We start from the raw sequence: 17,392 nt of genomic DNA on the forward strand, positions 1-17,392 counted from the left end.
ATTTTTTTATCTTGCGACTTATCGGTTTATCCAATCGACTAACCAACTTCAGTTTTGGGATCGTTGACACGAGATCTTCGATTTGAGGTATAGATCTTATAGTTTGGGTGATCTTTGAAATTCGTCGATTTTTTGAATAAATCCGATAAATTGTTAAATCATACGGAAATTGAAAATTGTTGAATAGTATATGATTTTAACGAAGTAGAGAAGATTATAGTGGTGTTAATTTGAATTATTCTCAATTTATTATAATTAGAGATTTTTAATCGTTGGATTGAGATTGAAGAGTTGTTTGTCAGTTGTTATTAATTATGATTATATATTCGGAGTATACAAAGTATAGGCTACACGTTGATATAAAGTTTTCGTAATTTAACGGATGTTGTAAAATAGCCTATTGTTTGAAGTTAATTAATTAGGGTGTACTTGATGGTAGTATTGTGAATTAAATACACCAGAATATTAAATTTTTGAACGATAATAATTTATAATCGATTTTTATATTTTGTTAAATTAATTGTTGTTGAGCTATTTGATGTTATATATTGGGGCTGTTATGATCGTGTTGATATGGTAACAGTGATATGATAATTGTTGTTGAATTATTTAGATACGTCACAAGCCTCGGGATCAAAGAAATAGCCAGATTTTATATATACTCGATTATCAGGTATGTGTTGACGTACGATCATACGTTGATATTGTTTAGTATTGATAAATACTATTGTGTTGAACGATGGTAAATCACCGAAATTGGGTGATTTGATATTATATTTGCTGTTGTTTATTATTGTTGATGTTGTTGGCTGTCGCTATTGGGAGACGTCACATTGATGTTGCTCGTTCAACGATATTGCCGTCGCTGGAGTTGGGGTGCGACGTATCGTTGATGTTATTGTTGCAGTATGATGTTGTTGAGGTTGTTGATGATTGATTGTCCAGAAACGGCAAATGTGGTATTTCTGTTATCATTTCAGTTATATTTTATGTTGTTGTTAATATAACTGTTATGTATTGCGATGATGATTGTTGTGTATGCTCACGCTTTGGGGGCTGTTTCTGTTGGACATGTTACATGACTATGTCGTGAGACATGATAGTGGTGAAGGACTAGGTGTGTCTAGTCAAACAATCTTGTAGATAATAGTAGATATAGGCAGTATAATTTATTGTTTTATTTGAGTTGTATGTGTGTATTTATTATGTTGTTTCTGCTACACTGATGTAAATAGTGTAGTGATTGCACTATTTTGTCGTATATGTATTATCTTATTACGTCGTCGAAAAGAAATTTTTTATGTACATGACATCATATGTTGTATGATTACGTGGCGAGGTTTGAGGCGCCTCAAAATAGTACACAAACTTTGTATCCACTGGGCTACAGTTATTTTATAAAACAAAATTGACGACTTATTTTATATATAAATAAAAAGACAAACATAATCATGACAATAAATATTTTAGCTATATTATGGAAAAACATAATAAATAACTAGTTACTATGCACACGCGATGCGTGTGTACAAATTTTTTTTATCATTATCAATGGACTAAAGTGTAATTTGAAAATTTATGGAGTGACTAAATTGATATTTGAATTGTTGAAATAAAAAAATAAAAATAGAAGTGTGTTTTGAAATTAAAAAAAAATAACAAAATAACAAAAAACAAAAGTGTAATATTAGTATCATATAAGGGTAAATTTGAAAGAAAAATTCGGTGTCCTCTTAGATAGTTACTATCATGTGCTCAACCTTAATATAATAGAATAGATAATAGATTATGCATTTTCCTGTTTGTTTATCTTAAGTATATAGACTATTGATATTTAATTAAAAAAATTACTAATACTCATATTTAATGTGTATAATTGTATTCAGTTTCATTGATTTATTTTCTTGATAACATTCTAAATTGTATGGAAAACAAAATAGACTATAAATTATGGACAAAATCTTATAACTTGGTGTTATTTTATTTTTAGTTATGTAAGTTTTAAGTTGTAATTTTAATCATATAAATCATTATTTATTTTCACTTTTAGTTTTAACAAGACATTATACTCATCAACAATGTATACGTCCCATCAGTAATTTTCGATGTCATTCTATGTCATATTAGCATTACTGATTAAATGGATAAAAGTGAAAAAATGATAATCAACTTACAATATAAAAAATGCAACTTGCAAACTCACATAATTAAAAATGAAGAAAAATTAATTTTCCTATAAATCAAAGTCAATATATTCATTCAGTGCATTTGGCAAGCCTTTAACAACTGAAAAAGAGTAGGTATATTATGAGATGATATCACAAATTTTTATATGTGAGACGAGTCAATCTTACCGATATTCACAATAAAAAATAATACTCTTAGCATAAAAATTAATACTTTTTCATGAATGACCCAAATAAGAGATTCGTTTCACAAAATACGATCCGTAAAACCTTCTCACATAGATTTTTGTCATTAAAAAATATCATGTTTGGGTATCGTATCATAATAATCAAAGAAATAATTTGTATATTTAAAGTATCTTCAAAAAGAATTTAATGCATCGGGAGCCTTTTCAAAACAGACCTATCCATCTAGACCTTGTCAATGTTGATATAAAACACGAAAATAACTTCACCAAATTGTCTAATTACTAATTGATATGATATTATATTATATTATATTATATTATATTAAGAATGAAGATGACAATGAACGGGATAAGACAGCGGTCGGTTTCTCATCCTAATTTCCTTTATCGAATTCTATATTTATTCTAATATTCGTCTCAATTCTCGTTTTTGTAAGTTCGGAGAATCACCGAGTAGGAAATCACGATGTTCAAATTTTCATCTTTTGTTTAAAAATTATTAATAGAATAAAACGGAGACAAATACGTGGATTCTCCGAACCAAAATTTATTATTATCTATTATTATTAGTGATAATATTAATATTTTTATCATTAATATTATTTTTGGGCTGTGTACGGGGATGAGAATAATATCCACATACCCGTCTCGAACTATTTCAGATATTTTTAAAAACCCCCGAACTCAAACCCGAAAAAAACAGAAATCATCGTCCCAGTTTTGAGTTTTTCCCACGGGTCTCTAAATTGAAAAAATTGTCATCCTCTAATTTAGAGTAGATACTACCATTAACATCTAATTTTTATTTTTTTTCAAAAAAAAAATACCTTGTCTTTGTTCTTATATTAATTTAAAATTTTATTATGCTTTAAATCACCAATGACTCACATATAATATGAGGACGTGCATGATGTATATATAATACTTGGATTTTTATTACTCCTGTAATTTAATCTTATATTATTAATTATATAAGCTATATAATGACAAAAAACTTATGTGAAACAGTCTCATGAATTGTATTTTGTGATACAGATCTTTTATTTGGGTCATCCATGAAAAAATATTACTTTTTATGTTAAGATTAATATTTTTTATTGTGAATATTGGTATGGTTGACCCGTCTCACAGATAAAGATTCGTGAGACCGTCTCACAAGATACCTACTCATATATAATAACCAATTTGGTCCATCAATTTGACATCAAACTAAATTTACATATATTGCACTTCCAATTCAACTAAACTAATACAGATATTAAATAAACAGAAGAACTAAAAACCATAGGAAAAGGGGGAAAAACCTTCTGTCACTATTCTAGTCGAAAAACCGTTATATAAATATCAAAACTCGCTTTTCCAACAACCAAAAATTATATTACGTCACCGGATCCTAATACGATCAACTTTCAAATTTCCATAACACAAGTTAGACATGATCAAAAACTTGTGCGAGACAATCTCAGAAGGTAGTATTTTGTGAGGACAGATCTCTTATTTGAGTCATTAATGAAAAAATATTATTTTTTATGCTAAGATTATTACTTTTGTGAATATCGGTAGAGTTGACTCACCTCCCATATAAAGATTTGTAAAATTATTTTACAAGAGATCTACTCGTTGAAGATGTCCCAATTCTCCACAAGATACACAATAATTACATCCAATTTAACATAGTCTAAGCCACTGTAACTTTAGTTCTTCGGTGTCCATCGCAACAAGTGATTGATTGATCTATGTATTTAGATAATGTTATTATTGGCTTTTCTTTTATAAAATTGCATTATAAGTGTTAAAAAAATTATTATTGGCTTTTTTCTTTTATAAAATTGCACAATTTTATAAAAGAAAATTTTATAATAAATTTTTGAAGTATTTACAAATACTATCTTAATGCTTTAGATTGAATAAATCAAATTACAGGATATTTAAAAATGACTAAATATAGATAAAATTAAACGAAACAATTAAAATAACATTATTCATCGAATGTTACTGTTTACCTACTAAATTAATAATTGACTTGGTACCAAAATAGCAATCATAAAAGGCAAAAAGAGACGGTATCATGGTCGTATTTTGTGAGACGGATCTCTTATTTGGATCATCCATGAAAAAGTATGTTTTTATGCTAAAAATATTAATTTTAATTGTGAATATCCGTAGGGTGGACCCGTCTCACAGATAAAGATTCGTGAGATCATCTTATAAGATATCTACTCATCATAAAAAAAAAAGAAAGAATAAAAAAAGGATACTTTTAGAATTCTTGATTGGTTTAATGTATTTATTTTTAATAAGGAAAAATAATCGACATCCAAAATAATTAGATATTTTGTAAATAAAATATTATTAATTTTTTTAGGGAAATAAAAGTTTTAAACTTATTAAGTAAACATTTCCCTTCCAAAACCTCCCCCATTTCATTTCACTCTCTTGAAGCTTCTGATGTCCAGTGTTGGACGTGGCAACAATTGCGACGGAGCCATCTCCGACGTACCCAAGAAGAGGCAGCGCGTGGATGCCAACCCCTGCTTCTCCTCCACCATCGAATCGTCTCCCCATTCTCTCCTCCCCGTCGCTTCCGCCTGCGGTGGCGGATTCAACGACGCAGCAACCGCTGACGTCATCCTCCGCCTTCACCCCGATCGCGCCGACGCCTCATCCGACACGGAGCACATCGCCGCCGCGACAATCGATCGAGCCGATATTCTGGTACACCTTCATTCGCTCGTTCTTCGACGCTCGAAGTATTTCGCTGCGTTCCTGTCGGAACGGTGGCAGCACCATGATGATTTTTGCTCTGATAACTCGGATAATTTGCGAAAGAATTATCGATTTAGTCTCTCCGTTCCGAAAACCGCTGATTCCATCGACAATTACCTGAAAGTTCTCCAGCTGCTTTACTCCGATGATTTGTTGTCCTCTATTGGTAGCGTATCCACAGTGCTTAGTATACTTCCGATTGCGTTTGAATTACTATTCGAGGATTGCATTAAGGCATGTGTTAAATTCCTGGAGGCAGTCCCGTGGAATGAAGACGAGGAAGAAAAAATATTGGATTTGATTCCTTTACTGAGTAATCAAGAATCCAAAGAACTTCTTGCCAGGGTTTCTCCGGCGAAGAGTGATTCATCAGAGGAAATGCTTCACGGGTTAGTACGAACTGCAATCTACAATAGCCCTAGCATGGCATCTGGCAAAGCGTTTGTTGTGAAGCTGTTGAAGGATTTTTCCTCTAAGGAGTTAGCAAGACGGGTTTTATATGAGGAGTTCGAGAAGAATTTGAGGATTGTGAAGCAGGCCATGGAGGAGTACTCGAGTCCCGACTTTAGAGCAAATCGTCTTGCACCGGAGGCGATTCAGAAGGTGAATTTGTACACTGCAATGAATTATGGGAAACACTTGTTGTGGTTGGTGGAGAGGATGCTTGAGCTGAAAGTTGCGGACTCGGCTGTGAAGTCTTGGAGCGAGCTGGCTTCCTTTACTGCAGACTTGCACAAGGCGTTTAATGAAGGTCCTTGGAGAAGTATGCTTCCGGGACTTCCTTCTGTCGTGCTTCGGTGCACTAGCAAGCTTGCTAACGCTGTTGCAATGGGCAGTGTGTTGGCCACCAGACAGGTTTGCTCCCAAATATAGTTGCCTTTAATCTTCAGATATTTATCAATGTTTTACAGGATATCCTGAATCAATACTCATATTGTCTATTCGGTTTCTGGGAACTGTACATTGATTGGGGTAGAAGTCCCAATGCAATTATACATCGTGTTGTACTTTTTTCCTAGTTTGGTGTCATGTTTTTTAGGTGCTAGAAAATCGATCATAGCATGCTGTTCCTCAACTTTTTATAGAACCTGTAAATTTACACCTAAAGTGCGTACAACAGGTGAGAATGAATCTTGTAAGAGATTGGCTCCCAGTATTGATAATATGCAAAGACAAAGACAGAGAAAGTGTGTCATCGCCTTTGGGGCCGAATCACAAAACACTCTACCTCGAACTGGAAGAAACATTCTTGAGAATTATATCAACTCTTCCTATGTCAGATTCTCAAGACTTACTACAGCAGTGTCTTCGCTTTTCAACTCGTGTCGGTGATGACTGCCCTCATTTGGTTGCTGCTTTTACTACTTGGTTTCATCGTGCAAACAGACCCCAACGGTTTGAATTATGTGAGTGATGCTGCAATGTGTATATAAAAGCTTGTTCCTGCTTGTATGGTGCATAAATCTTCTGCAAAGCGAGCAGTTTGTATATTTTCTGCAATAATGACCACCTATATATCAACTCGAAGGCAACCATTTCATGATTATTGACTGGTTGCAAACTCGCGTGTTGTTTCTGTTCTAGAAATTTGAGTTGTAGAGTTCAGAGACCTTTTTGTTTTAATCATGAATGTATAGTATTATGTGCTTTTGGAGGCTATGTGAATACTGTAATACCCGTTCCATGTCGGATTCCAGTGCTTTGTTTAGGTTGATGGTTCAGAGCAACCGTTCCATGCCGTATGTGAATAATGTAGCAACCGTTGTTTGATAGCATCGAAAAAACTGGCTTAACATGCTCCTAGTTTATATAGTGATTTGACACATGCTCAGATTCTGGCTGTCGACGCCACCCGACGGGTACTATTGTTCGATAGCATCGAAAAAACTGGCTTAACATGAATCCATAAGCTCGGTGTGACAATACTTGGGCAACAAATATAATGTTTTCGGCCAATCTGACCTGATTAAGTCGATGTAATGGAACATGTAGCGACTATTACAAGAAGCGACCATACGAGATGCAACAAGAAAGCTGAACGATGGAAGGTTTCTAGATTGGTGATGTAACAAAAAGTTCCAAAATCTTATTCCATAGAACATTAACAAGGCATTAGAGGAAATATAGTTTCATCAGACTCCACAAGCTTCATCAGAAAGAACGACTCGTCAACAAAAACATAAAGCTAGACAGGTTGGACTTAGGACGTCAAGTTTTCATGATACTTGGCGAACTCTCCATTGTTACGAAATTAGAGATTTTATTGTCAGCTTTCTACACCTACATTAGGTTAACAGGATCAGTGATCTTTTTGCTTTATCTCAGCTGAGGGCACAGAATCCTACAGGAGAACGACCAAACCAAACTGTTGAGACAAAGAAACAAATCACATTAGGCGCCTCACGAAGTTTCTGGCGGTTCCTTGGTAAGTTCGAGCTAGCAATCCAACTCCTATCCCGACGCCAAGGCATACACTAAGGCCAATGCCCACACCTACTCTTACTCCAGCATTGAACCACGATAATTCTCCATCTTCACCTTCGAAATACTCCATTCCTGAACATGGACTGCAGTTACCTTCCTCTTCCAGTTTGTACTCAAGGCAATTCCGGGACTGCAAAATTCACGATGCAAGAAAAGAAGTCAGTGGGAACTTCTAGTTTTGTTATCTTTTTGTGTTTGAACAAATCATAATAGGAAAAAACATTCAGAAAACATGAATTAGTTCATTAAAGCAAACAAGTCGATAAAACTTGGTCACGTTTTCACTTTTTGTTTTGCTTCTTCGAGTTAAAGTAGTTGATAACCAAGCGAAACCAAGAATCGCATCAGTTCATCATGCCATTAGGATGTCGAAACAGTTACTGATAGATGGACACATGCATGGAGAAAGCAACCACGTGTGACGTTAACTACTCGAAAGCCATATATCCTGTTATGCAGAAGTGAACACAAGCAGAGGTTGCATCGACTCGAATCATGTAACGTCACCATAAACGCAAGCCCCGTGTCAATGTTCCAAATAAGGGAGCATCCCCAAGTTCCCTCAAATAAACTTTTTTACTATTTTATACGTAATTTCTCTAAAAATCTCATTTCGACTTAAGTGCTACTGCAAGGTGATACATATGTTTTCATATATGTTATCTATCATCTGCACTAGGGGACCTGTTGAAAATTGCAAACCACGTGACAAAAATATAAAGGCAATAATTATGATTATTCTGCATTGAAACATGTGCCATCATCAATTTCACTATCCTGAAAATTCCAGGACATGCTTTTAAATATGTACCAAGATTTATGGTACCGAGAAAATTTTCTGCGAGAATTGTTCATTTTTGTTCAGCAACCATGCAAGGGCCATGAATTGCTAAACAAGAAATCCCACATTCTAACAAGCAAACAAATCAAAAGGGTAAACCAAATTCCATTAAAGCAACAATTTTTATGAATCCATTAATCTGATGACAGGTACCTGAATTCCGAAGGAGATCGATGAATTATCTTTCTTACTTAAAATTTCCTCATATTCTGGTATAGAATCTAACATCCCTGTCCTCTTTTGCTTCTTCTCGTGACCAATCTGCAAAGTTTTAGTCAATATGATAGGACTACTTGAATAGCAACCAGCAACATAAACCTCTATGGCCGGCGAAATTGAATCCAAACTCACGTGACGATTTTGATTCCCCTCCAAAAATCCAGCCCCAACATGTACATCTGACTCACAATTCATACTCCAACCCTGCCAATGGTTTTTCGAATCAACGATTAATCCATTGCTAGGACAGAACTCTAATATCCCAGATAGAACCAGCACATCTTTACAAAAAACCTCAAATTTGACACTCCCTGCCATCCTGATACTATCTGTACTCACGAATGTAACCTCCTCCGATCGTTTATCTAATCTGTCCCTTTTCAAAAGGGATGACACACCATCAGCATATATGCTTGTCCTAATTCCATTGATCTCTAAAAGAATATCCCGGTTCAACGGAACGTAGTTTAGTGTAAGACATTCAGGAGTCGAATCATCTTGAATCACACATTTGCTGAATCCAACATAAAAAACCCTCACATCAAGCCATGCCAGAGATGCCTTGATGTTGTTTTGCTGGTGAGAAGGGTACTTAGTGATAGTGTTACCATTTTCAACAACCCCGTTTTCGCGGTGTTCCTCATCAGAATCCTCCATTTCTCTCAAAGAAAACAACATTTCCTCTTCTTCGTTGAAATCCATTTAGCTCACTCGATGTAATGGATTGAGAGAAGTACTTATGGAAGTGGGATTCAAGATTTTTGTCTGTAAATATGACCTGTAAAAATGCCAATAGAGCAATATGAAAGAGAGCTAAAACAAGTGTTCTACGCATTTCAAGAAACAAGGAAACACAGAAGAAGACACTTTCCAAGAAACTACGAAGAAAGACAGTTGAAAGAACAGAATTGTGGACAGGAAAGAAGTGGGAAATGAGCGAATTCCTCCTACAAGAAACTAACGGAGGAGTCTAGATAGACAAAACTACGCAAATTTGCACGAAAGAAACACAGACATGAGAACCATAAGGAAAACCCTTTAACAAAAGAGGTGATAAACGCTACTCGAAACGAGAAAAAAACTGAAAGGTTTAGAGTTTGAGTATGGAAAAAATGGTTCCCTGATGCAAAAATTTTGCTTTTACTGTTGCATTAAACAGAAAGTAAGAAAAATCTATTAAGCATAGAACAAACCAAGAATCAGCAACCAACTTGCCTGATAAAAGAGCCCGAAAATAAGGATATAAAGTACGTATTAGCGAGAGATATATATGAAACAGTGGCAATTCTTAATAAAAGAAAACTCCAAAAAGCACAGTAGAAAACCAACAAAATTGATGACCTAAAAGCCCAGGTATAAATTCTCCAAATCTTTTAAATTAAGCTCCTTAGAATTTAGAGATGTAAAGAAGAAACTAGAGCACAATCGCGTGAGCCGCATGATGAATGAAGACATTAAAGACAAATGTAGAACCCGGAAATCGCCACAAAATGTGATTTATATATCAGAAAACATGATTGAAAACAAACTCCAACAAAATACCCAGCACTAATAAATGCAGAACCAAGAATCCCAGATGCTTTATGTGCAAAGAAAAAATTCCCCACCTTGAAAAAAAGTACCATAAACCATAATTTAATATGACGAAAGAATGAAATAAAAGCCCATTACTGCGCCATAAACAAATGTGATAAGAAATCAGAAAACACAGACTCCAACAAAATAGCCATCACTACGCGACACCACCCCTTCTCATTCAACGACACGCTAGCACACAGAGCCCACCCCCCACCCCCAAGACGTGAACTGTGTGCTTCATGCTTACTGTTGTATTCGAAATCAAAACAAATAAAACCACATTTCTGCGTTCGATACCAAATTTCTCCCGAATAATATCGAGAAAAATGGTGAATTCTTGAATTGCTTCGAGCACATGCATGGCGCCGCTTGGTGTAAAGACCTCAGAATTTATGTTTCCCTAAATTTTTACCAGAAACAAAAAATAACGGGTTTGATCCGTATAATATTTTTTTGACACATTTACTGTTTAATAATAACTAATATATTTGTAATAAATAATAATGACACGAATCTTTATCTGTGAGACTAGTCAACATTACCGATATTCACAATAAAAAGTAATACTCTTAGCATAAAAAGTACTAATTTTTCATGGATGACTCAAATAAGATATTTGTCTCACAAAATACCCCGTGAGACCGTCTCACACAAATTTTTGACAATAAAAAAATACATTTTTTCTTCATACGGAATTGAGTAGCTCGGACCGATCATATGTCATTTTGGTAGGTCGAAAAATTGTTAATATAACTCACATATTTTATGTGACAAGGCAAGCTATCCAATGGACCTAATTAACTCTTTTTGATATCTCTAACCAGACCTATGATCATGCCTAGGGGCATCTCCAATCTTGTACCAAAATGGATTGATTGCTCCAATGGAGGCGCTATCTTTCAACCTTCCTTGCACCAAATATGTCGCACGGAAAATCTCTGCGTCAAATTTGTGAAATAATTTTCATTTTTTAATAAAATTATTTATTTTTAATAACTATTAATAATGTATAAATAATAATTTAATACTTATTTTATTAATTTAATAATTATATATTTAACATAAAAAATTAATTATAATTATTCATTAATTTTACAAATAAATGTTTAATTATTGATTTTTTTAATATTTATTTATATGCTAATTATTAATAATTAAGGAATATTTTGATAATATTCTTTTTTGTGTAAGATTTGAAGTAAATGAGTTAGAGATGGATGTTGTATTCGGTGCAAAGATCGCACTGTTTTAATTTAAAATTTACATCAAAATAGATTTTATGGTTGGAGATGGCCTAATGGTTACATCTATCACTATACAAAGTTAAATTAGGTAAACAGTAAGCATTTATCTATTTTTATTAATGGCTAATGAAATTCTACATTACCATCAATTCAATAGTTATCATTGATTTAAACATATGGAAATTCATGTTTGAACTAATTTTAATAGATACAGTATATTACGATGCTGATGACATCTACACACAAGGATTAGAAATAATAAATGCACCAAATCCCAAAAAAACATCGAAATTAAACTTACAAGATAAAAACTTATACGAGACAGTGGAATAATAAATGCACCAAATCCCATAAAAATCGTCGAAATTAAACATACAAGGTAAAAACTTATGTGAGACGGTCTAACGGGTCGTATTTTGTGAGACGGATATTTTATTTGGGTCATCCATGAAAAAATATTACTTTTTATGCTAAGACTATTAATTTTTATTGTGAATATCGATAGATTTGACTCATCTCACAGACAAAGATTCGTGAGACCATCTCACAAGAGACCTACTAAACATACCATGGGTGACCCTCCTGCAAATTTCACCAAATCTCGTCAGAATTCCCAAATTAAACGTTGAATAGGTTACTCTTCAACTAAATCCCTGTGTTATGCTCCATTTACCCAATTCAATAATGATAATTATATGACATTATTCGAATTTGTGGAGTAAGTGAATGTTTAACTAATATTCATGAGCTCGATTCCGCTTACCAACAAAAAACTTTTTCAGATAAATATGTCGCACAAAATATGCATAATGTGGTTTATCTTACTAGTTTAATATATACAATAATGTATTAGTTTGAAGGTCTACTCAGTATAAATAAAAAAATAACAGTTGTGGTTAAATCATTATTTATAAATTATATTACCTTAAAAAAATTATATCTATAGCACGACAAAAGAACAGAATGCAAGAGGTGGGGTCGAGGCCTTGAAATTAATTAATGTCAATTTGTTCTTATATAATAATAATAATAATAATAATAATATATTATTATTATAATATATAAAATAAAAAAAAAGGTGACAAAAAAATATTAATGTTTTATTGGGAAAATGCGATTAAAGGAAACAGCACGTGAACAAGCACGACACTTAGGCCTCTTCATGCCATCACAACATGCAGGCATCAAACGCGTGGAATGCTGACATAAACATGCAAATTTCGCCCACGCTATCAGGTATTACAACTTGCAGTGGATCCGGATGCGGGATTTAGCGACGTAATTGATATAAAGTAGTTCTCTTGTGAGAAGATCTCACGAATCTTTATCTGTGAGACGGGTCAATCCTATCGATATTCATAATAAAAAATGATATTCTTAGCATAAAAAGTAATATTTTTTCATGAATGATCCAAATAAATATCTGTCTCATAAAATCGATCTGTGAGAATGTCTCACACAAGTTTTTGTCATTGATATATTGTATAGTTCAAAAAATTTGAGTTACGAAATATTTATACATTTTGGTGAATCGAAAAATGATCAATCTATGTGAGGTAATTTGTGTTAAAATTTTAGAGTCTAATTCACTCAGAATATTAAATATAATTAAAAAAATCATACATTTTTTGACGGGAAAAATCATAAATAGAGAAAGTATGCATTCCCAATTTTGTTTTTTTTTTAAATAAAAAAGCCAAAATGAATTTTAAAAATCAAAGGCATTGAATTATTCAACAAATAATATAAAAAATTATAAATTAATTATATGCATATTTTCAATGTAATAATCTAAACAATAGGAACAAACTAAACAGAAATAAATGTTACATATCATACATTAATTAGAAAAATATATTTCAGTTGGCTAATATAAAGCGGGCTATGATACTCCATCAATAGATTCATCAAGATCAGACTCAAACTCTTAGCTCATCCCTAACATAGGTAGAGGGCTCATGACAAGCCTATGTATTCTCCTATAAATATCAGGTTCGGGTGTCTAACTCAATTCATTCAATATATTATTTTTCAGCAGCACCCATTAGCTGCTCTCCACTTATACCTTCAGTCTCTGACTTGAGCGCTGAAGGGGCAACGCCAAGACACCCTCCTGACCCCTGTCTAACGGTCTTATTTGCGATTTCAGGCTTATGACAATTTCGAAACCTACATCTGAACTAATGACATTTGCTGGAATCGAACCCTAAATTTTACGTGAGTATCACGCTAAAATAGGTTCACCTAGTAATTGATTTAATCATTTTTTTTAAGTGTAAAGACAAGGTATTGAAGTAGTTACTATAACCATTTATTGTGTAATCGCGTTTATAAAATCCGAACACGCGACAACGTGACACTTAAAAAACCCAAAAATGAAGTTTTATTAATAAATCTAAAACAAAATTTATTCAATTTGAATAAATAAAAACACTTTTTTAAAAAATATTATTTCTGATATGTAATATTCATTATATAAAACAAATATTTTAAATGAAACCCCACTCTCTATTATATTAGTATAAATTATACTAAAAACAGCACAAAGGATATTGTGGGCACAAGTTTCGATGCATCTCCGAGTCACCATGTTGGTATGCTTACATTCAATATGAATCACACGTAATACTCAGCTCACATATATACTATATATATATATATATGTAAACTTATGTGAGACGGTCTCATAGACCGTACTTTGTGAGACAGATATCTTATTTGGGTCATTCATGAAAAAGTATTATTTTTTATGCTGAGAGTATTATTTTTTATTGTGAATATCGGTATGATTGACACATCTCACAGATAAAGATTTTTTATTACTCAAGATCTAAGGGCACCCACATTGGTTGGTTAATGAGTGTTAATAACACCCATTTATTTTCGCCCACCAATGTGGACGCAAGAATTAATAATCTTGGCTGACGTGGTAGCCAAGAAATTCATCAGAATGGACGACGTTATTTCGAAATTTGCGACGGTTTTTCGTAAACCGTCGCAAAGTGAAAAGCGTCTGTTTTTTTAAAAAAAAAAGTCGCTATTTGCGACGGTTTTTTAACACCCGTCGCTATGTGCGACGGTTTTTCAAAAACCGTCGCTAATTATCACCAACGGCTATTTTCAAACGCAAAATTATGCACCAACGGCTATATTCGATTATCGTAATTCGTTTTCTTTGTATTTTGTGTTTTTTTTTAAAGAGATTGTGTTGAATAATATTTTAAATAAAAGAGTCTAACTTTTTTTTCATTTCTTAATAATATTTTAATGAATATTGGAATTAAGTTATTTTTAAAATAATAATACTATTTATTTTTAGTAATATTTGTTGTAAAATTTTAAAAATATTAGAAAGATATTGAAATATTAAAAATAAAAAAAAATAAGTAAGTGGACAGTGGGACCCATAACTAATGAAAGTTGAAATTAAATGAATGTGGGTGTGTGTTAATAATGGGGAAATGTTAATGTAATGAATATGTGGCTCGTGGACCCCATCATTTTTGATGAGATGGAGAGTTATTAACATGGATTAATTCCGACGGATGCGGATGCCCTAATAGTGTGGAAGAGTCGAAACCATTATCGAATTTAAAATATTCAAGTCGTATTTAAATCTAAATTATTTTTTCGATATTTTATTTTATTGGTACAATATAATTCTATATACTCAATAAATGTTTTTAAATAAATGTTTTTGAGTCATTTTAGGAGTTATTTTCGATCTTCAAACAACACATAAATAGGTTCGAATATTCTAAATTGAGTTCAAGCAAAAATTATTAAATTATTTGAGTTCTAATTCAAACCTTAATATATTATTTTTGTATTCGATTCGATTCGTTTCGTTTAAAAAATCAATTTTTTTGTAATTTTTTAAACCAAATTTTGCTTATACTTCGGCTTAGCCCAAAGTAGGCATTGTTTAAAGGTTCTTAGGTTTCGATTCTGGTCTGATTCCTATCGGTTCTGTTGCTAGAGGTCTAGAAACCGGACGGAACCGTTTGAAAATTGGTTCGATTCTGATTCCAAGGTAAAACCTTGGAACAAATTTGAATCAGAAGTTCGACTCAGTATCATCATACCGGTTCTGAGCTCTCGTTTTTAATGAATGTGCAGCTTAAACGCCGCTTGTGAGGCGTCTCTTCTCTTGATGCACAGGCGCTTAAGCACCCAAAGATAGGCGTTTAGGCGCCTATGCTTCAAATCTATCAAACGACTCTAACAAAGATTGTATCTATGATATCTAATTACTCGGCCACATGTTGAAAAGGCCGACTCTACAGTTTAGCATTGAACTGCAAATACACATCTCACAGTTGATGATATAAGATCATATATTGTCTTGAATTTTCTTTCCGCAATTGAAAAATATCGAAATAATATCTAATTTGAAAATCCTGATTCAGAAAGAATTGCAGTTCATTTGACGAGTTTGTGGATGCTGCTCTTACATTATATTTATGCTCTCTTAAAGTCCGTAGAAAGATAATTACGGATGATTTCTCAATCGAAATATCTTCCAACTCTGGCTCCTCCTCCCGATCCACGTTCACTAGAATACAATTGAAATATTTTATGAAGTGATTGCATCGATGACGTACTCTGATAGTCAACACTCTTCTTTAGAAACTTACCATGATATTCCTTTGACATGGGTATAATAAAATCGATATACAATGCACTTGTGAGATTACCTCGCAATATTTTTAAATTTATCTTCCTTCTTTAATGACAAAATCTCAATATCTTTATATTCAACAAATTTATAAAACATATTGAAAATAAAAGGGAAGGTAGAACAATGAATGTCAGAAAATCTTTCAGTTGCATATTTAAATGTTTTTAATAAAGCAGCAAATTCACCAACAAGATCTCAATCATTTTCTCCAATTTGAAAGAAGACGAAACTATAGAATTATGAAAAGGATTGAGCAAATCTTTATATGATAATATCATATTCAAAAATGATAAATAAAATTTTAACTGTGGTAGGAAACATCAAAATTATGTTTTCTAACCAATTTTGTTTTGAATATTCCGGTACCACCACTGAAACCATCGGTTTTACATATATAAAGATGTTTTGCGTAGTTTACAAATTGGGAAAAAAATCATCGATACTTTGTTTTTGTTGGATTTCGAAGTGAACCCAATATCTTCTTCATTTTACATGGTTAGATATTATCGACTATGTCGTATGTCCCGATCGAACTAATTGCATCTACAATGCTCCCATCGTCGTCAGCCAAAGCCCGGGTGGTCAAATTTTTTTTTAAAAATTTATATGTAAATTTTGTATAATTTTGAAATGATACGATATTAGCCCAGATATATCAATTTAAAATATTAAAAGATTTCAGAATTTAAAATTTTAGCCTGGACATAGCTATATTTCTGGCTCCGCCACCGCCGCCACCACCACACATCACCACCACCGTTTGAAGAAGAGGTCATCACAAAAAATAGTAAATAAATTTTAGTATACAAAGAAAATAAATTATATGTTGGAAATAATTAGAGACAATTGAAGACAGTTTATAAAATTGCAAGAATTGTAAAATATTAGAATTTAGAAATAAGATAATTGAAGTTGAAAAAATGATAGAATTTGTAACAAATGAAAATCTATTATTAATAATAAAAAAATTAGACTAATATTCAATTAAAATAAATGTAGGTCAATCAGCAATTTAATTTTTTAAATTAAACTAAATCGGTGCCAGTTTTTCTAATGAACCGAACCACTTCGGTTCGGACTGATTTCAGATTTTGAAAACCGGTTCTGAACTGGTTCTTAATGGGGCGGTGCTGGTTCGAATCCGGGCTGAACCGCACGGTTAAACATGCCTTCCTCAATGCGATCGACGTCCAAACGCGATTTTA

At 32.9% G+C, this 17,392-nt stretch overlaps 2 protein-coding genes across 4 annotated transcripts; one reads left to right on the forward strand and one right to left on the reverse strand.

Moving 5' to 3' along the window:
* Positions 1-4,769: 4,769 nt before the first annotated feature.
* LOC142554165 (BTB/POZ domain-containing protein At3g05675-like) lies at positions 4,770-6,867 on the forward strand. Its single transcript, XM_075664830.1, has 2 exons — positions 4,770-5,995; positions 6,261-6,867. Exons 1-2 carry the CDS (start codon positions 4,823-4,825, stop codon positions 6,552-6,554), a joined length of 1,467 nt encoding a protein of 488 aa, XP_075520945.1. The 5' UTR covers positions 4,770-4,822; the 3' UTR covers positions 6,555-6,867.
* A 458-nt stretch (positions 6,868-7,325) lies between these two features.
* Positions 7,326-10,679, reverse strand: LOC142554166 (uncharacterized protein At1g01500-like). 3 transcript variants are annotated; one of them, XM_075664831.1, is made up of 3 exons: positions 10,560-10,679; positions 8,619-9,462; positions 7,326-7,754 (listed from the first exon to the last, which is right to left on the reverse strand). In XM_075664831.1, the coding sequence occupies exons 2-3, from the start codon at positions 9,384-9,386 to the stop codon at positions 7,527-7,529; spliced, it is 996 nt and encodes a 331-aa protein (XP_075520946.1). In that variant the 5' UTR covers positions 9,387-9,462; positions 10,560-10,679; the 3' UTR covers positions 7,326-7,526. The 3 variants fall into 3 exon arrangements, with proteins under 3 accessions (XP_075520946.1, XP_075520948.1, XP_075520947.1); XM_075664833.1 differs by having other exon boundaries at positions 10,510-10,639; XM_075664832.1 differs by lacking the exon at positions 10,560-10,679 and adding an exon at positions 10,292-10,478.
* Between the last annotated feature and the right edge of the window lie 6,713 nt (positions 10,680-17,392).

The sequence above is a fragment of the Primulina tabacum genome, chromosome 8, assembly GCF_025594145.1.
Source record: "Primulina tabacum isolate GXHZ01 chromosome 8, ASM2559414v2, whole genome shotgun sequence".
Classification (NCBI taxonomy): Eukaryota; Viridiplantae; Streptophyta; class Magnoliopsida; order Lamiales; family Gesneriaceae; genus Primulina; species Primulina tabacum.

Bases quoted from the DNA above. Each gene is read 5' to 3' on its own strand.
- LOC142554166 (XM_075664831.1), bottom strand. From the start codon at position 9,386: ATGGATTTCAACGAAGAAGAGGAAATGTTGTTTTCTTTGAGAGAAATG. The intron at 7,755-8,618 runs GTACCTGTCATC...TGAATTTTGCAG, and splicing joins CGATCTCCTTCGGAATTCAG to TCCCGGAATTGCCTTGAGTA.
- LOC142554165 (XM_075664830.1), top strand. From the start codon at position 4,823: ATGTCCAGTGTTGGACGTGGCAACAATTGCGACGGAGCCATCTCCGAC. The intron at 5,996-6,260 runs GTTTGCTCCCAA...TGCGTACAACAG, and splicing joins GTGTGTTGGCCACCAGACAG to GTGAGAATGAATCTTGTAAG.